The following is a 20871-nucleotide window of genomic DNA, read 5'->3' on the forward strand; positions in this document are numbered from 1 at the left end:
GAAAGATAAACCAAGTAAACCACTTAATATTTTTTCTTGAAATTTTTGTTTATTATGTTATATCAAATAAATACTGGAGAATTAAATACCACAGCGAAGGGCTTGAGATAATTGAAGTATTTGGACCTTGATGGGTAGCCTGTGGTACTGTTAATGTAGACTCAGTTTGGAAAGTGTATAAAGACTTGAATGTTCACTTTAATGGAAATTGTGAGATGTGATTTGGACAATTAAATATTTTTAGAGATTTTGGCTTTATTACATGATGTTCTAAACAATGTCAAATTTTCCTTTGGTTTTAGAAGAAAGATAAGTTTCAATTATTAAGATGGACAGATTTATTTGACAAATAAAAGGTGATAGAACATATAAAACCAAATACAGGAAACTATGATAGAGAAGCAGAGGATGTTAGAGAAGCAAATTTGAAATGAAACAAAATATTAATTTCAAGAGAAAACCTATTAAATTAGCCAACAAATTACATGAATATGTACTTATTTGATGACAAATATGAAAAATACAAGTAACTTTTAATAACGTTTCAACTTATTGATTCTTAGAACTTGTCCAGTTGATGTTTACAAAGTACAGATTGAAGGTGAACAAAATTTTGTAAAATTAATCCAAATAATTAAATATGAGAGTCCAGTAAGTGATTTTCATGGCTTAGGTGATAACAGAAGTAGTGAATATAAAAATCTCTGTATTAGGGCTGGAAAAAAATTGAATTTAATTGATATTAGGTCAGCAAAAGGTAATAGAACTGTATATATTGACTCAATTCACCTATTATCTTTCAATTAAATGGGTGAAGTTATTGGAAGAGTTTTGTTTCTTGTATCAAATCATAGCTCAGACATTGCTTGGCTTGTGACAGATACGTTAAATAAAGGGTCACACCAGTAATTTCTAATAATTAACAGATGACTTAGAAATTATTAGCATGACTTGAATGATTGGTGCTGTAACTTGCATCACTTTGGTACAGTTTCATAATTTGTCTAGTTCATATTTAGGGAATCAATCAGAATATTTTTATTTATTTAGATTTTGGGTTTTTTTTTGTTTTCTTGGTTATGAATATTCATGAGATACAAAGCTAATTGTCACCCCCTGTGCCCAAGATGTGAAGGCCAGATCCATACTGGCAGCATGCTCATTACCACAAATTGCGATTGTACCCCATGTACCCCACACAATTATCCCAACCTCCCTCCCCATCCCTCTTCTCCCCTCTCCACTTTGTATCCCAAGGTATGTTCTCTCCCTCTGCAAGTCCAACGCACCACTGTGGTCTTTCTCTTCTTCCTTCTTTCTCTCTTAGCTCCCACTTATGAGTGAGCACATACTGTATATATCCCTCTGTGCTTTGCTTATTTCACTCAACATAAGTTTCAACAAGCTCATCCATGTTGTTGCAAATGGGAGAATTTCATTCTTTGTTATGGCAGAGTAGTATTCCGTGGTGTATATATACCACAGTTTCCTTATCCAATCATCCATCAATGGACATTTAGGTTGGTTCCATATCTTGGCTATTGTGAACAGAGCTGCAGTGAACAAGGGAGTGCAGGTAGCCCTTTGACATGATGATTTCCATTCCTCTGGGTATATACCCAGAAGTGGGATTGCTGGATCATATGGAAGATCTTTCTGTAGTTGTTTGAGAAACCTCCATACCATTTTCCATAGTGGTTGTACTAATTTACAGTCCCACCAACAATTTAGGAGCATTCCCTTCTCTCCACACCCTTGTCAGCATTTGTTATTCACTGTCTTTTTGATTATAGCCAATCTAACTGGGATGAGGTGGTAACTCATTGTGGCTTTAATTTGCATTTCCCTGATGACTAGTGATGTCAAGCATTTTTTCATGTACCTGTTGGCCATTTGTATATCTTCCTTTGAAAAATGTCTGTTCAGCTCCTTTGCCCATTTTTTCATTGGGCTGTTTTTTTTACTGTGTAATTGCTTGAGTTCCTTGTATATTATGGATGTGAATCCCTTGTCGGATGCATAGTTAGCAAAAATTTTCTCCCACTCTGTAGGTTGTCATTTCATGCTGTTGATTGTTTCCTTTCCAGTGCAGAAGCTTTTTAGTTTGATATAGTCTCATTTGTTTATTTTTTATTTTGCTGCTTGTGCTTTTGGGCTCATGTTCATATGCTCAGACCTAGTTCCTGAAGTGTTTCACCTATATTTTCCCTTAGTAATTTTACAGTTTCAGATCTTATACTTAAGTCTTTAATCCATTTGGAGTAAATTTTAGTATATGGTGAGAGGTGCAGATCTAGTTTCATTCTTCTGCATATGGATATCCAGTTTCCCAGCACCACTTATTGAAGAGGCAGTCTTTTCCCCAGTGTAGATTTTTGTTGCTTTTGTCCAATATCAGATGGCTGTAAGCCTGAGGGGTGATTTCTGGGTTATCAATTCTATTCCACTGGTCTGAGTGTCTATTTTTATGCCAGTACCATGCTGTTTTGGTTAGAATAGCTTTGTAGTATAATTTGAAGTCAGGTAGTATTATGCCTCCAGCTTTATTATTATTTTTTTTCCTCAGATTGCTTTGGCTATTCAGGGTCTTTTGTTGTTCTGTATGTAAGTTAAGATTGTTTTTTCCATTTCTGTAAAGAATGTCATTGGTATTTTGATGGGGATTGCATTGAATCTGTAGATCGCTTTGGGTAGTATAGACATTTTCACAGTGTTAATTTTTCCAATCCAAGAGCATGGAATATCTTTCCATCTTTTTGTGTCTTCTTTAATTTCTTTCAGTAGTGGTTTGTAGTTCTCTTTCACCTCTTTGGTTAAATGGATCAATGGGAATATTTTAAAATATTTTATTTACATACTTAATAATTTTATTACAATTCTTATTGTTAAATATTCACTCCTTGAATGAATAATATTCATAAATATATCTGTGATTAGGTGATTTATCCAACTTTATGTTTTACATAGAATGAGTTTTAACATCAATTATTGGTTATTATTAACCATCTGTTACATTTCTGTAAATTTTGACTAATCAATACTTTTTTTATAAATGTTTTTGTAAGGTTTTTTGATAGTTTTGTTATTGTGGATAGTGTTAAGTAATTTGTGAGTTATTTTCTTTTGTTTGTTTGTTTGTTTAGTTTTTTACTTTTGTTATTCACAAAGTAACCATTAGGGTTTCTAGCTTAAATACATTTTCTTTCAAATCACCTAAATTAAATGTCGAGATTTTTACTGCCGTGTTTAAACTAAACAACTGTCTCAGATCTGAAACAGCATAACTATTTGTCACTACTTCTCCCGACAGATTTGTGTGTGAGTCTTTCAGATTTTAAGATATTTTATAGTAAATTTAAAATTAAAATTTGAAGTATGATTCATAGTGCCCACTATGAATACTTCTAGAAGAGTTGATTCAGAATATCACATTTTTCTTAGTTTCAGTAATTCATATAGTTTGACACTAACATTTTTTTCTCTCACCCCTTTTCTAGCATATAGTTTCATCTTTTTAAGCACTGATAACAAATGTGTTTTTTTTCTATGTATGTGTATTGATATTTAACATAAATCTCTGCCTTGCTGTGCAGTGGAGACAGAAGAATTATTCATGGTTTTCCAGCAAAAGAGACATCTATCTTTTCTGTACAGTTGGCCTGCCTTATCCATGGGTTTTGTATCTGTGGACTCAACCAATTACTGATCCAAAATATTTGGGAAAAAATAGGGTGGTGCATCTGTGCTGAACATATACAGACTTTTTTCCTTGTCCTTATTCCCTAAACAATACAGTATAACAACTGTTCACGTAGCATTTACATTATATTATAAATCTAGAGATGATTTAAAGTATACAGGAGGATATGTGTAGGTTATAGGCAAATATTGTGTCATTTTGTGCAAGGGACTTAAATCTGTGGATTTTGTTACCTGCAGGGTGTCCTGTAACCAACCTCCCAGGGTTACTGAGGGATGATTGTATTTGTGGTTGGTAGAAAAATGCCCCCCCCTCCCAAAAGATGCTCACACTTTAATCTCAGCCAATCTCTATGAATATGTTACTTTAATGGCAAAAGGGATTTTGCAGATAGAATTAAGGTCATGGAATTTTAAAGTAGGGTGATTATCCTGGATTATTATTCAGGTGGGCCCATTGTGATCACATGGGTCCTTAACAGTGGAAGAGGAAGGCAGAGACACAAAGAGAGGTGAAGGAAGAAGGGGCAGGAGAAATTTGAAGCCTGAGAGCGACTCATCCTTTTTCTAGATTGGGAGATGGAGGAAGGGGGCTATGAACTGCGAAATGCAAGCAGCAGCCGAGGACAACCCCGGCAGCCAGCCAGCAAGTAAACAAGGACTTCAGTCCTGTAATCACATGGAACTCAACCCTGCGGGCATCCTAAGTATCCCTGGAAACAGATTCTTCCCTAGGACCTCCATAAAGGAATACCTCGCTGCCGGTGCCTTGATTTCAGCCGTGTGAGATTCAGGCTGGCCTTCTGACTGACAGATGTGACCAAAAGATTGGGATAATCAATTTGTATTGTTTTTAGCTGCTAAGTTTTATGGTAATTTGTTACAGCAGCAAGAGAAAACTTATACGTGTTATTTTATGGGAAATGAAATACAAAATACCTTATATTACTGAACAGCTCTTAAACCTTGTGTTGGGGGGAACAAAAGGATGGGGAAGGAATGAAATAACAGAGAGTCAGGGAAGGGGGCTTTTTGTTTCTTTTCCTTTTAAAAATCTTTTGGATCCAGACTGTTAGACCAGGACAGCTTGATATAGCACTCAGTAACTTAATTATCAGTGTAATTATCTGCATTACTGATATACACTAATTATAATTTTGACTTGATGCATGTATTAGTTGGAAAATCATTTAATTTGTGTAGTCCGTAAAGCACAATTGTATTAAAGAGTTGCTTTTAACATGTCAGTGTGGGAGAATACTTGTATTTGTATTTATAATCATTCTTTTACTCAGACTTATTTGAATTTATGGCCCTGATTCAGGCATTTAAACCCATCTTCGCATGGAGGAAGAGAATCTTTTGCTGTAACTTTCCTTCTTAAAAACATGGAGTGTTACCTTTGGAAGGAACTATATTTAGACTGAGTCCTCATTGTATAGACGAAGGACTTAAAGAAGTTCGGAAAAGCCTGATAAGTTGTCTTATGTCACTAAGCCAGGTGTGTTGCTCAGGGCCCAGGAATGTAGATCTGTTACTGTAGGTAGCAGGTGGAAAATATTCTGGAGGATGGGACCCAGGCTGGATTCTGCTCCTGATTTTCCCACCTACCAAGAGTGTGACTTGGAAAATCCATTCATTTTCAAACTAGGATTGCTGTAATGATGACATGAATGAATACGACATTTGCCAGTAAAAATGGAAGTTGACTTATAGACTTACAGGTTAGTAGCACTATTAGGATAAGCTATCAGTCTGAAAGCAACTGCTCTGCAGAGTCTTTTCTACAAAAGAACAACGAGGCTTGTATTTAAGTAGCTGATTTGTTTGCAGTAGTAGTTATGACAGTGTGTAGTAGAAGGTGCATCAGAATAAATTCTGTGCAGCTGAAAAGAAGCATAGACTGCACAGGAGGGACACAGAGGTCCCACTGGTTGACTTGCAAATGCTGTTGCCTTTTTTGTTACACCTTTTGCTTTTTACATTAAAGTGAGTGGTTGGCCTTATCTTTTGTGAGAAAGCCTCTTTGAAGTCCTGTCATTGCTGACTGATTCACAGGGCTACCTACTGACAAGCTCTTTATTGGTCACACCCATGTTCCAGGTGAGGCATGAAGAAATGGCTTCAGGAACCTTTGTTTTTGTATTACTATAGGCTCTTTAGTGGACCCCCCTCATTCCTGCTTCACTCTTTATCTTTATTCTGCTGCCGGGTGAGCCCTGCAAGACTGCCCTGCTCTTCTCTGTGATCCCCAGGTGGCTGTTTTCCCTTGATGTTTGCCAGCGATGTCCTTATTGCTTAGGATGTGCCCCAGCCTCATATACTAACCTACACTCCCACTATCCTTAAAAACATGGCCCAAATGTCATTGCCTCCTGGAAACTCTCCTCACTCCCAGCCTTGGTGAAAGTCCCTTTTTTGAACTGCTAGAGCACCTTTTGCACATCCCCACAAGTTTCCTGATGCTGTCCTAGAGTTACAGGCGGGCTTCTCTTGTCATTACTGACAGCAGGCTCCTTGAAGGCAGGGCCTGTCCTTCATTTCTAAATTGCCATTTCCCAGTACAGTTTGTTGAATGAGTAACCAAATAGTGTGACCTGCCTTGGCCATGTGCTGGGACAGCTGGCTGTTCTAATAAGGTAATGCATTGATATTGTGCAATCCCACAGGCACATGCATAGATCGGTTTATATCACAGGTACATTTGGTGAATTTTGTCCTGGCTAGTTTTAGAATCTTGGAATTATACGATGTATATTGCTTTATATCCATTTTTTTTTCCATTTCTTATATTGTGACATTTCCCTATATCATTGAATGACCATTGAAAACTTGATTTTTAACCACTGCATAGTATTTAATTGTGTTAATGTGTTGAATGTATTAAAATTAAAATTTATTAACCCTTCTGTTGTTTCCAAATGTTTTTATGATAAACAACATGATGGTAACCAGCTTTGCACAAAAACTTGTATGTATTTCTGGTCTTTTTGCTTTGTGATCTCAGGAGTTACGTATCTGTTATTGAGAGTTTTAAGAAGAAATCATTGATAACATTAAAAAAATTTTAAAGAATATTACTCATGTTTCATGTCCATTGTGGGTTAGCATGGGGGCTGTGTTCATCACAGAAATTCAGGGACCCAGGATGATGGAGGGCCAATCTTGGTTTATACTTCAAAGATCATGGAGGGAGGAATAGAAATGTAGTTCTTTAAGCTTCTGCTGGGAAATGACATGCTTGTATTCCAGTGGCCAAAGCAAATCTCATGGCTCTGCCTGAGCTCAAAGGTTCAAAAGTTTTGCAGGGAGAAGCATTAAATACTTGCCAGTAGTATAGTCTGCCTCCAGGCTAGTGACACATGAAGGGAAACACTTGGAACTTGTCATATGCTCACTACATGGTAGCAATTTGTTAATGTTAGCTAATATTATTAGTGATGGTTTCTCGGGAAAGTATTAACTAGCTGTTATAAGAAGTTATAAATTGGCTCAGGAAATGATGAAATCTAGCATCCGTACTTATAGGCAGTTTGATTGTATAAAAAACTTTAAGCTAAAATTTGGCCATTACATGTTGTATACAACTACTGATAGTTTTTTGCCACACAAATATGTATAATCATTTGCTTCAATAAAAAAGATATTCAGCAAAAAAAATTCACAATCTGCAGGTGATTACTAAATGACCATTTACAGTAAATTAAAAAGATTTCCCATAATCTAGTAAAAAACCCAAAAAACATTTAGCTAAAGTGCAGTGATAGATTAAAAATTAAAACTCTATCCTTATGATTTGAATATAGGTTTCCTCTATAAACTTTACAATTTAAATTTATCATTTTCTTCAGATCACAGCCGTAAAGCTTTAATAATGACCAGTTTCTGAATTATTGAACCCACTAACTTTGAAAATCATTGCATGTCCTCACTGAAGAATGTACTTTATTCCAATTAGAACATTTTATAAGGCATTCTTATGTGAAAATGCATCCGACCTAACTCGGTTTTGTTTCCTCATGCATTCTTCAGACTGCCAACACTAGTTTCATTCCTTGCTTTTTTAACAAAGGAGTACTTCTGTATTTTTTTGCAGTTTGGAGTTAAACCCTTGTTTCACGTGAAACAAGATATAAAAAATTTTAAATCCTTCTATAGTGCCTGTTTGAAATTAACATTAATGTCAGTGATTTTTTCCCCAGCATTAAAAAAAATAATTTTTATTATTTTATTCTGCAACCCATATTATAAATCCAAGAATGTCACGTTTTTAAACTTCTAAATAACATTATTATTTAAGTCTTATAAGATAGGTAGAACTAATGTTAAATTTGGTTTCCTTAAAATGTGGAAGAATTGAATTCTGGTAAACAAATCTTATCTAGTATTTTTTAAGACGACTGTCTTTACACAAATCATAAGTGTAGAGTTTGAGTTTTCATAAAGTGAACATACCCATTTACACAGTACCCAGATCAAGAATCAACATTATCGGCACCCCAAAAGACTCCCTTGATCCCCATCCCAATTCCTATTCCCCTCTCCCAAGCAGTAACCAGGTAACCACCATCCTGACGTAACACCATAGGTTAGTTTTTGTATTTTATATAAATGAGATCTGTAGTATGTACTTTCTTTTTCTGACTTTTTTCATGTAGCATTTATATTTGTGAGTGAAATATCTCATGTTGGATATAATAATAGTTTGTTCATTGCTATATAATATTTCATAGTGTGAATATTCATTCTGCTACCCAGTATGCTTTAAAGTTGCATTAGCACTAAAACCTCAGTTAAGCTTTTGTAAATTATTAAAGGCATTTTAAAAAGTTACCTATTTTACTTTAGGACATGAAGTCAAAATAGAAATCAGTAATAGCTACCAACATTCACGTTTACAGCTTGTAGCAGTTTAAAATCTAGCTTTGTTACATAAATAAAAATGTATCTTAGAAAATTTGTTAGCCTGTTAAAACTAATGATTTTACAGAATTGAGTATTTGGGGGAAGAACTTCAATTTTATGCTAAACTTTGAATTTTATGGTTTGGCGTTTTTCTCTCCTGAAAGACATAAACCTATGTTACAGCTGGGAGCCTGCACACCAAATTTTCCTCGGTTTTTACATTTGTGAGATAGGGAGGCGGCCTGATGTAGGAGGCAGGAAAAACAGATTGTGATGTCAGACGGACCTCACTGGAACCTTGGCTCTTCTTTTCACAAACCATGTGACAAGGATAAGCTGTAAGAGAGGAAAATCCTTTCCAGAGTTGCTGGTGAGGATTGGACGGAATGGATAGTACACATGCCTCCTGTCCAGAGAGGTGATGGGAAATTAGTAACTTCTTTTAGTTACCTTGCAAGGAAGTTGTAAAGATGTAATGGAATCACACGCTCTTTTGAAAGCCATTCTGTACAATACATTATACCATATGAATCACCAGTGTAAACATGAATTAAGAAGACTATAAAATAATTCCCCTCTCTAAGTGCATAGATGCTCATTTTCACTGGCTGCATAGCTGGATTTCAGTATTTAAAATATAAGCAAATCCTTAATACTTAACCCCTTAATTGCACACCAAAAGAAAAAAAAAAGATCCTTAAAACTTTATTCTGAAAGGTGATTAACAGTCCCCAGATGCCACCTCTTCTGTGAAATCTGCTGTGTTCTCTCGTATCCACTCCTCCTGCCTTGCATTGGACTTGGAACTGGTACATTTCAGTTCCCAGCAGATTGTAAGCTCCTTGGCATTAGGACCTACTCTTACAGGCTGGTGCCCAGAGGGGAATGTTCATGTAACTGGTGAAATGAACAACAGCCGTCCATGATGTTTAGAAACCATTGCTTTTCAGTCAATTTACATGATTTCATGAAGTACAAAGGAGTTTAATAACTTTTGGAGAATGGAAAGCTTTTCTCAGAAAATACGTTTTTAGCATCCCAGACAGTTGAATTGGTTGAAATATCTTCTTTTTATCTGTGAAAATTGATCTTTACCTGATACTCGAATGGAATACTGAAGTGGGAAAATGAAGTATGGTTGGTAGGTAGTAGCAATGATGAGTCCCACAAGAGTTGGGGGAGAGGGTAGCTGGGCAATAAAGCGCCTAACTCTGCAATGGAAGCGTTGCCTAGGGTGGACATGCAGTAAAGGAGAAGGGGCAGCAGAAGTCATTAAATGCCAAAGTTCAGATCAGGTTGTGTGCACCTGGCTGGGAGAGAAGTACTTGCCCACAAAGGGCTCTTTCTTCCTTGCCTGCCTTCAGAGGCTGTGAAATTAGATAAGACAATATGAGTTCCTCTGGTGGAACCCACTGCCCCACTATCAGCTTCAAAATGTGTTTACCCAAGCTGTAATGTTGACAGCTTTTCTACTTGAGCTATGATGCAAAATCAGTTTTGATTCTAGTTACTACCTTTGTTTTTTTGTTTGTTTTTAAGAAAGATAATATTTTTGGTTTTGTTCGGTGGGAAGGTACTTTTGTTTGGTTTTCAAAAAAATGGAACAAAACTTTTAGTACCAATATACTGAACTTTCTTCTACTTGATCTTTTATTATTACACTGGTACATTTCTAATGTATGTTCCTTGTTCTTCATTATTCCCTAAACTGAGTTATATTGAACAGTGGTAAAGGAGGGAGAGATTATTAAGAAGTTTAAGAATATTTCTAATCAAAGGTTGAGGGTTTCTCAACCTCAGCAATATTGACAGTTGGGGCCAGATAACTCTTTGTTGTGGGGGCAGTGCTTTGTGTTGGAGGATGTTTTAGCAGCATCTATGGCCCCTACCCACTAGATGCTAATAACGCCCACCCTTTGTCCTTCAATGTGACTACCAAAAATGTCTCCAGATAGTACTGAATATCCCGAGGGGCAAAATCACCCCAGTGGAGGACCACTGATTTAAACTCTTACACTCTACTTAGTATGGAATCTAGTGCAAGCTCTGAAGTCAAGTTCCCTGGATTGAAATCCCAACTCTTCTTTGGCCAAGTGACAACCACTCTGACTCTCAGTTTTCTTATCTTTGAAGTGGCAGAAAATAATATTATTCAACTCATAGCTTAGAATAAATGAGTTAACATGTAAAGTTCTTAGCTTTAAGAATTGTGCCTGGTACCTTGTAATGCTCAGTAAATGTTAACCACGACTATTACTACTACTGCTAAGAATATTAGGAATCATATAACACCTTTCTTTCTTATTTTATTTACCATGCCAAAGAATATAGACCTAAGGGGAAATTATAAGTGAGAAAATTCATTAGCAAATTAATCTTCATTTAAAAAAGCTGTGTTGCTGTGTTCTCTGGCTGGCAGTGTGGTGAAGTGAATGGATATCAGACTCTTTTGCCTAGTTCCTTTTCCTTCAGTAATTCTGCACTGCTTAGCAGAAACCATTGCTTTAAATCAGGCTTTGTGGAGATAGAGGGGGATGATTTACAAATTGACTTTCGATATGGGGTTAATCTGTCTTTGGCCTGGATTAAGAGGGGCTGGTCTCAGTTCTCTGTGCCCGTGTCTTCCCAGGGCTGAAGGCACATTTTAAGACCTTATGTCCCCAGCCCAGCACAGAGGGTAGTGAAAAGCCTCCAGATGGACTGGGAGGAATGCGGATTTCTCTATTACCTCAGTCAGGTGAAGCTGCCTCCTCCTTGAATTTAATCCATTGTCTGATTTGACAAGGATAAATTCATTTTGCCAAAGCCTTGATTGTTGGCAGTCTTTCCTAATTTCATAGAATTAAAAATAGCAGGGTTTTGTGGAGGGGGGATGCAGAGACTAAGTGGAGGGAAAAAAGTTTTTCTAAAATCTGAGAATGGAAAAGCAAGAGAAGGACCTGCAAACAAATATGTAGTCATACATAGCAAAACAGACTTGAAATAATTTTTTTTTTTTTTTTTGGTTTTCTAACTTTATTTGACAATCAACAGTTAGTTCTCATCCACATTGACTGTCTGCAGATTTTTGAAGGTGGTAACAGGTACATAAGTAACCAAAGTATAGAGCTTGTTTGGTGAATCTTCATCCTCGTTACGTTTTCTGGACAACCGCACACGGATACGGTATGGGACATTCCTTATTCCTTTAGCCCAGACAGCTTTGTTGAGCCTGGTATCAATGCGCACATCTGGAGTCCCCATCTCCTTCATGGCAAATTTCCGGATCTCTTTGAGTGCCCGAGGAGCACGCTTCTTGAAACCCACTCCATGGATACGCTTGTGAATGTTGATGGTGTATTCTCGGGTCACCACCTCGTTGATGGCAGAACGGCCCTTCTTCTTCTCGCCGCCCTTCTTTGCAGGAGCCATCTCCCTGTCGGGCCCAAGTTAGAGAGGAGGGCGACTTGAAATAATTTAAACCAGCAAAATATCTCCTCTAATGATACATGCAACTAACTTACACTGACCAGTTTGTATGTTAGAAAAACCCATATGAGTTAATCCCAAATATGTTAATGACAAGTATTCTTTCCAAATTTTATTGTCTGACACATTTAAATTCTTTTTGATAAAGAATTGGAATTTTCAGTTTTGAAAAATATTTTAAGCTAACGTGAGATTTTTAAAGGTTAAGTCATAAGGGAGTATATAATTGCTCCTGGATGTGATACCATTTTTCTAGAATGTCACATTAGAAAGATTCTAAAGATTCTAGTTCTTCCTGTGCACTTTTCCCTGGAGTTACAGGGCCTTTCTAAGATTACTTGGCTAGCTTGAGCCTAAGGCTCTTACTTTTGTTAACTTTTTTTTATAGTTGGGGTCTTAGTTTGGTTTGAGAAATTGGTAAATATATTTTACCACCTTGTTCTTTTTTTAAAAAGTAGTAATTCCTTCTGATCTTTGTGGAGTCACGTGGCACTTATAAAATGCAGCTGCTGTAAGTGTGGGCACTGCCCATGGGCACATGGTTACCCATCCTGCCAGTGGTGGCAGTGTCTTCCAGCATGTCTCTGCCCCTCTTCCTACTAGCACAGTACTTCTGTTCCTGACTTCAGCATCTGCTCCTGAACCTGCTTCTTGACCTCTGTCTTCCTTCCTTCCTGTCTTTGCTTGTAGTCCCATCACCACCTATCTCATAGTCTAAGTGGGAAACTTAGCATCATTTTCTTTCCCTTAGTACTCCGGCCCTGACCCTACCAATGAGTCCCCAGATCCTGCAGAATCTACGTATACACCCTTCGTGATCCCGTGGACACTTGCAGTGGCTCGTGAATGGGCTTACAGAAGGACCCCTAATAGTTTTCCCTTCACTCCAGGCCGTAGTCTGTTCAGGCCCATCAGAGGTGACTCTTAAATCCCAAATATGATTTTAGATCACATGAAACTGTCTCTTTCACACTGAGCATGTCTGCCTAGTGACATCAGCTCACCTGGTGGAAAAGCTTTAATTCTTTATGGTATACACATGCTGTTTGACTTACGATGGGGCTACATCCTGATAAGCCCTTCATAAGTTGAAAATATTGTAAGTTGAAAATGCATTTAATAGACCTAACTTAGCAACATCATAGCTCAGCCTAGCCTATGTTAAATGTGCTCAGAACATTTATGTTCGCCTACAGTTGGGCAAAGTCATCTAACACAAATCCTACGTTATAATAAAGTGTTGAGTATCTCATGTGATTTGTTGAATACTGTGCTGAAAGTGAACAAAAGAATGGTTGCGTGGGGACTGAAGTATGGTTTCTACCGAACATGTATTGCTTTCGCACCTTTGTAAAGTTCAACCATGGTAAGTTGGGGACTGTCTGTACAAAATAAGGCCTCACATCCAGAGAATGGTGAACCAAGTTGTGTACAGAATGCCCCCCCGCCCTTTTACAGCCTCCTTTTTCCTGCCAGCACCCCATTTCTCTGCTTCAAAATTCAGTCACTGGTGGGTTGTATATTTAAGATCTTATCCTTTACATAGGTGACAATAAGGACCACGGGTTGGTCCCTGTTTTTAGAATTCAAGAGCCAGTTGTGTGAAATTAAAATATCCCATCACTCACTGTGTGCAGCGATGACCCTAATGAATGCAGAATTCACTTCCCACTGATGAGAATTCAATCTAAAAACTGTAAACTGGTTGTTCATTAATTTAATGCTTTTCCTTGATACATATTTCTAAAGCTTTTAGTAAAATGTTTTTAAGTGTCTGTGCAGATGGAAGGATGCATGCAAGCCAGAGGTAAATAAGTCTAGAAAATGAGCACATTCTCTCTTTGGTCTCCCTTTAATCATCTCTGTAACCATCCCTGCAAAGAGGAGCCCCTGCCCCTCCCAGAAGCGTGTCTTCTAAAAATCTCTCATGGCTCAGTCTTTGCACTGTTTACTTGTCATGTTGTGTCTTTAGGTTTGCTTCTTACCATCTTCTCATCGCCTCTCTTTCTAGTAGGGACACGGGCACGGAGAGACAGACACTGGAAGGACCGGGAGCGGGCCGCGCTTCCCTCTGCCGTCCTCTCTTCGCCCCTCACAGCTGGTTTGCAGCTGAAGCCATTTTCCATGGCATCTGTTCACTAAGGCAGTTCTGACCTTAAAATGCCGTTGGGTATTTTAATGGCCATAAAACAGAATTGCTGTGTGAAAGGCCTGCCAGCAATTTAGCTAAAGGCTTTAGAGGCAGCGGAGATATCTTTACTTAGGAAAATTGGCACTGATGAAACAGGTGGGGATACCTTTTCTCTGCACACCACCACCCTCTCTATAAAACACCACAAACCACTTATCAGAAGAAACTTTCCCACCTGGGCTGCTTTCGCTTATTTTAAACCATGTCTTAGATTTTGGAGCAGTTCCTCAGAGATATTTTGGTTGTTTAAGTGGGAATCGGATGTCAGAAAGCCTGATCTGAGCAGCTGGCAGTTGGGGCCCTGTTCTCAGAGGCCGCGTGTCTGCACAAACTGAGGTCTGCACATGCAGGGGTCGGGCAGAATGTGCATCGCCACAAGCCTGTTCACAGTGGGCAGAATATGGCCTTTATTGGACTCCAGGATGTCCATTTATGATGGGGGGAGGAGCTCTGATAGAATTGTGTTTACTTTTCTCAACAGATGAGTACAGTACAGTACAGAATGTCTGCAGTGTCAGGTCTGTGATTTTAAGTACAACTTCCAGGATTGTGGCGGTTTTACATATATATAGGTAGGATTAATACCAAGTGAATTTAAAGGCTAGAGAGAAGCAAGAGATTCCTTAGGAGGGCCGGCCTGTGGCTCACTCAGGAGAGTGCGGTGCTGATAACACCAAGGCCACAGGTTCGGATCCTATATAGGGATGGCCGGTTGGCTCACTGGCTGAGCATGGTGCTGACAACACCAAGCCAAGGGTTGAGGTCCCCTTACCGGTCATCTTTTTTTTAAAAAAAAGATTCCTTAGGAATCCTTAGGAATTCCGTAGTTATCCTTAAAATAACTGTTTTTTTCCAAAGCTTTTTTGTGTGTGTGTGTGCAGATTGGGAACCCCGAAACTAATGTGTTTGGCATTTATTTCTGAACAAGGTACTTCTAAGTCTATGGTTACTGAGTAATTTGAACCACAGAAGAATTTCAGTCCTTGATATTTTGATATCTGGTGATGAGACGATAATTATGCCATTATCTCTGGATTGGTCATCTTTGCTTTGGATATGTGTAATCCTCTGCTTCATACACACTGTGTGGATTCATCGCAGATGTGGCTTGTAGGAAAAATCTTCTTCAACCTCTTGCTTTCCACGTTCCTTTCTCTCGCTGATGCTGTCTTGCCCTCTACACTGTGATTGTGTTGTCTCTACTGCCCGTTTGAAAATGACTAATAGAATAATTTTTAAATCTTTATTTTCAGTCTTCCAAAAATATTTTTTGTTTTTATTTCAAAAAAGGTCTGTTTTAATTTTTGCCAATTTGTTGGGTTAAGATTGGAATCTTTCGGTTTCCTGGAATTTATTTACTATGTAATATTTATATTCCTTTCCTATATTTGAACTGTTATTTTACTTAAAAAAAATTGTAGGACCTCTTACTATATGTGTTGCATGTATTTTCTTTGTCTTTCAACTATATTCCTGGTGTATAATCCCATATTTGCATATTTTTAACCTTGATGTAATCAAATCTGGAATTTTTTCACTTATGATTAATGTTTCCTGTTTTGCTTAATAAATACTCAACTATATCAAGCTTTGTATACTTTGTTTTATTTTTTTTAAATGCTTTAATTTTTTTATATTTAGATTTAAAAATTTTTTATTTAAAATTTTTATTATTAGCATATCCATTCTTACAAATCATGATATTCTTTATGCCCTTTGCCTGACCTATCACTTCTCAAACCCCCTACTTCCCTTTCCCCCCATCTCTAGCATCCCTAGGTTTATTTTTTCCTTCTGAAAGTTCAACTTATTGTTGTGGTCTTTTCTTTCTTTCTTTCCTTCATTCCTTCCTCCTTCCCTCCCTCCCTCCTTTCCTTTCTTCCTAGCAGCCAGTTATGAGTGAGAACATGCGGTATTTGTTTCTTTGTCTGGCTTATTTCACTTAACATAATTTTCTGCAGACTCATCCGTATTACTGTTTAGATTTTTCTTCCATTTAAATTTTTTTGTCTAATTGATATTGATTGAGTATCTCCTGTGTGCCAGGCCCTGAACTCTGCATGGGATGAGTTAAGATAAACATGGTCCCTGCACTAATGGAGGTTATAGTGGCAGCAGCAGGCAATAAATAAGTAACCAAACAAATACATATATAATATTCATCTGTGCTTAGCACTGTCAAGGGGACAAACAATGGTGGAAAATACTTTGAGGACAAGGGACACAGACATAAGTTATGCTGAGAGGGACAAAAGTGTAACCAGAGGCATATTTCAAGACCTTGAGGCAGACTTGAGAGTTGGTTATTGGAGAGTTGGAGCCTGGGATGAGTTGAGGGTCCAGAAGTAACATATCTTTCAAGTCTTTAAGAGGCCTTGGTTTTAATTTGGGTGCAGTAGGAAGCTGTTGGGGGTTTAGGGAGAGATTTATGAATGTAGAGGGTGTTCTGGCTTTGATGTGGAGGGTAAGGATGGAAGCAGAGAGACCAGTTAGGAGGCTATTTCAATGGGTTAAATCAGATATTGAGGTGGCTTAGGGTATTGTGATGGTTAATTTTATGTGTCAGCTTGGCTGGGCCATGGTGCTAGGTAGTCAGACATTATTCTGAATGTTTCTGTGATGGTGTTTTTGGATGAGATTAACATTTAAATCTGTAGATTTTGAGTAAAGCAGATTGCCCCCATAATGTGGGTGTGCCTCATCCAATCAGTTGAAGTCCTGAATAGAACAAAAAACTAACCTATTTTGAGTAAGAGGGAATTCTGCAGCAGATGGCCTTTGGACTTGAACTGCAGCATCGGCTCTTTCCTGAGTCTCCAGCCTGCCTGCCCACTTTGTAGATTTTGGACTTACCAGACTCTGTAATCATGTGAGCCAATTCCTTAAAATAAATCTCTTTCTACATATACACACATCTCATTGGTCTATTTCTCTGGAGAACCGTGACTAATATAACTAGAGTGATGGCAGTGGAAATACAGAGAAGCGAACCTATCTTTCAGGAAAGAACAACAGGACTCTCAGAGGAAAAATTAATTAATTATAATTAATGGATGGTGATGCCATTCACTGAAGTGAAGGCGACAGAGAGGAGCTGGTTTAGGGAGTTCTGGAGTTGGTTTGGGATCTGTTTAGTTTGAGGTGCCAATGACATATGAATGGAAGAGTTGAGGACACATTGGGTATATGATTCTGGAACTCAGGAGTGTAGAGATGTAAAAGATTTAGGACTGAGTGCTGGAGAACCCAATCTTTAGAAAAAGACTGGAAAGAAGTGAACAGAAAATGAGGAAGAGAACCAAGAGAGCTTGGCATCATGGAAGATGAGAGGAGTGTCTGAGAGCAGAAGGGAGTAGCTGATGCCGTCAGATGCTGCTGAATGGTCCAGAAAGATGAGGACTGAAAGGAAGTAGCTGTTTGATTAGACCACTTGCAGCTTGATGGTTATAGTGACTAATGCAAGTTGATGGAGCAGTGGGAGCAGAGTCCAGCATGGAGAGGGCTGAAAGTGAACAGGAGATAGGGAAGTGAGGAGCACTCCTGGTGGCACCTCTTTGGAGAAGATGTGCAGTGCTGGGGAATGGTAAAACTAGGGGAAGGGTAGGTGAAGGCTTGGGGGTCAAGGGAGATGTTTCTTTTTTCACTTTTTAATGATGAATAATAGGAGAGCATGTCCATATGCTGATGGAGATGACCCAGTACAGTGAGATACTGATGATGAGGAGAGAGAGGCTGTAAATGAATGAGCAGGTCCTTGAGAAAGTGAAGAAGAAAGACATCTTGGAGTGCGACTGTGTAGATGGGAGTCACGAGGTGTGAAGAGAGGGAAGGAAAAAGGTCCGGCTGCAGGTGGGTTTGCTGTTGAGGAGGACGAAAGACTGCCCATCTGATGGGTTTTTGTTCCCAACACTATGTAAGGCAATGGGTGGTAGGAAGGAAGTGTGAAGAAAGGTAGGGAATAGAGTGGGGAAGGAAGTTTCCTGGAGAAACAAAATTGCTAGGATAGTGTTGAGAGCCCATCTGAGGGTTGAGACTGATATTAGTCTGTGTATTTCCAGTGTAAATATTTTGCTGCTTGCTGCATCTGTGGAGAGAGGAGAAAATTTGGGTAAGAGTAGAGTCTGACAAGCAGGACAGAGAGGGAAGGGTTTTTAACAGAATTGATGAAAAATGATGGATGGAATTTCAGTTCGATGAGAAGGAGGCTGATGAATAATTAGAGACATCCAAGAACTGTGGTGAAGGGGTTCAAGGAAGTAATCTGTAAGGATGGGAGGTTATATATGGTGTGAGGTAAGGGGTCCAGCTGGAGAAGTGGTTGTGCCCCAACCCTAACCCTGTACTAACAGTCCACCCTTCCTTCTCTGACTCTACTTGCTTCTGTTCCCATATATTAAACTTCCTTATAATACTCGGACCCCTCTCTGACTCTCTGTTGTGTCCCTTATTCTGTTTGCCTCTTGCTGTGCTGGCAGACACCATCCTACTCTTGGGCAGAGCAGGTTCCTTCAGATGCACATGGAGTAGTTTCTCCAGACCTACCTCCTAGAATGGAGATGCTTAAGGATGACATAGGTTCATCCTAGGTGTCAATAACTGTTGACAAGTTGTTCTCCAAGATGTTTGTGGCAGTTTACCCTCCTGCCAGCAATATCTGAGTTTCTGTTTCTCCACATTCTCACAAATGCTTAATGTTATCAGACTTGATACTTGCATTTTGGAAGAAGGGTTTTGTTGACTTCCTCATTCCATCAAGCTGGGAGTCAGAAGTCTCAGATTTTAATTTTAATGTAGTCAGATAAATCTGTCTCTCCTACTCCTCACTGCCACCCCTGTTTTGTACTTTGGTGTCTTTTGTGCTTTTGTGTCTCTTATTTAAATAATCTTTCCCTATGCTAATGTCATAGAGTTTGTTTATGATATTGTCTTTTTAATAAATTTTAAAGTTTTGCTTTTCGTAAGTAGGACTTTAAACCATATGGAATTTATTTTGTTAAATAAATTTGTAAGCTACGTAAGGATCAAATTTTGTTTTTCCATGTAGATAAGCAATTTTATCTGCACTTTCTCTCATTAACTTGTAGTATTTCCTCAGTCCTGTACAAAATTCCTACATATACATGAGGACCCACATATATAGATAGCTGTTTATTCTTGTCCCTTGGTATGTTTAACCCTGTTACCAACACCACACTATTTTAATTACTGCAACTTTATGATAAACCCTAATATCTGGTAAGATAAATTCCACCCACCTGTTCTTCAGGAGTGTCTTGGCTATTCTTGGCCCTTTCCTCTTTCAAGTGAATTCTAGGATTAAATTGCTGTTTCCAATCAAAAGGCATGTGTTACAGTTTTGATGGGAACTGCATGTAATTAGTAGATTAATTTGAAATAATAATTGTACAGTATTGAATCTTCTTATCCATTAACATGATATCTATTCACTTAGGTCATCTTTTATGATGTTTAATAAAGTTTATCTCCATAGATATCTTCTTTTTCTTTTCAAAAATTTAGACCTTAGATAACTTATGGTTATGCTTGCTATCAAAAATTATATCTATTTTTAATGCTGTGTTTTACAATTCTTTGTTGTTGGTAAAAAGCAGTGCTATTGATTTTTATATATCCTTGCATATGATTATTGGTTCTTGTCTTCTACCTATTCTTTGGTCAGTTTTGGTAATTTTATGTTTTGTTAGAAAGTCTCCCTCTGTTCTGGATCTACTGACAAAGTTATATATAGTATACACTTATATTTCTTTTAATCACCCATGTCTCTAATTATATTACCTTTTCTATAACTAATATTGTATATATTTTTCTCTTTTCCTTCTTTCCTCTTTTTGTGCTTAGATATCTTTTATTTTACCCATATTTTCACAGAGCCAACTTTTGACGACTTATTTTCTTAAATTTTATTAATGTTAGCTATCTTTATCCTCTCTTCCTACAATACTTCTGTAAACAAAAACAATTTTATTACTGTTGTGTGTGAGCCAAAGTTTCTTCTATCTTGCTGCCCAAGGCCTTTCTCATGAGAATAATCATGTGATGTTTCTGAATCATCTTCAGTGATTGTCCTGAATGTCTGCACATACCCATCTTAGCAAAGTGAATGTTGCAGCTCCTCCTGGCCTTTGACAGCCATTCAGTTCTGTTCTGTTTTCGTTTATACAAGAGACAATTTGGCTAGGTTGTTTCTTTTCTTCATTGTTGCTGCAGAGGCAGAATCCAGTTAAAGAACCAAGAATTATGAGAGTGAAAGTGTCCAACTAATCACAGATGGAAGATTCCCAAACTTAATTAAAGAAAACATTGTTTATTATTGGAAATGTTAAAATGGAAGATTGTATTTAAAATAATACATTAATTAAATCTACCCAATGGTTCATGGTTCTTCCTCTTGATTTCTCAGAGGATGGTTAGCAATGAACCAAGGTTGATAACTAGTAGCTGAGTGAAAACCCCCTTAAAAATAATTGTTTAATGTTTAATTTGATTCATTCATCCTGATTTAAACACAGATCCTACTGGTTATATAGGAGATAAAACTTATTTGGTAAATTAAAATATGTGAACATGCATGATAAACCAACCAGCTA

The 20871-nt window shown here is 37.8% G+C and overlaps 2 protein-coding genes across 2 annotated transcripts in view; one reads left to right on the forward strand and one right to left on the reverse strand.

The window, feature by feature from the left end:
- Window positions 1–20871, forward strand: part of PELI2 (pellino E3 ubiquitin protein ligase family member 2) — a 178503-nt gene that overhangs the window by 59996 nt on the left and 97636 nt on the right. The window lies entirely within an intron of this gene.
- LOC134373286 (large ribosomal subunit protein eL31) lies at window positions 11600–12041 on the reverse strand. Its single transcript, XM_063090946.1, has one exon. It carries the CDS (start codon window positions 12013–12015, stop codon window positions 11638–11640), a length of 378 nt encoding a protein of 125 aa, XP_062947016.1. The 5' UTR covers window positions 12016–12041; the 3' UTR covers window positions 11600–11637.

Source organism: Cynocephalus volans, chromosome 3 (assembly GCF_027409185.1).
Source record: "Cynocephalus volans isolate mCynVol1 chromosome 3, mCynVol1.pri, whole genome shotgun sequence".
NCBI lineage: Eukaryota > Metazoa > Chordata > Mammalia > Dermoptera > Cynocephalidae > Cynocephalus > Cynocephalus volans.

Coding starts and splice junctions, on each gene's coding strand:
- LOC134373286 (XM_063090946.1), bottom strand. CDS start 12,015: ATGGCTCCTGCAAAGAAGGGCGGCGAGAAGAAGAAGGGCCGTTCTGCC.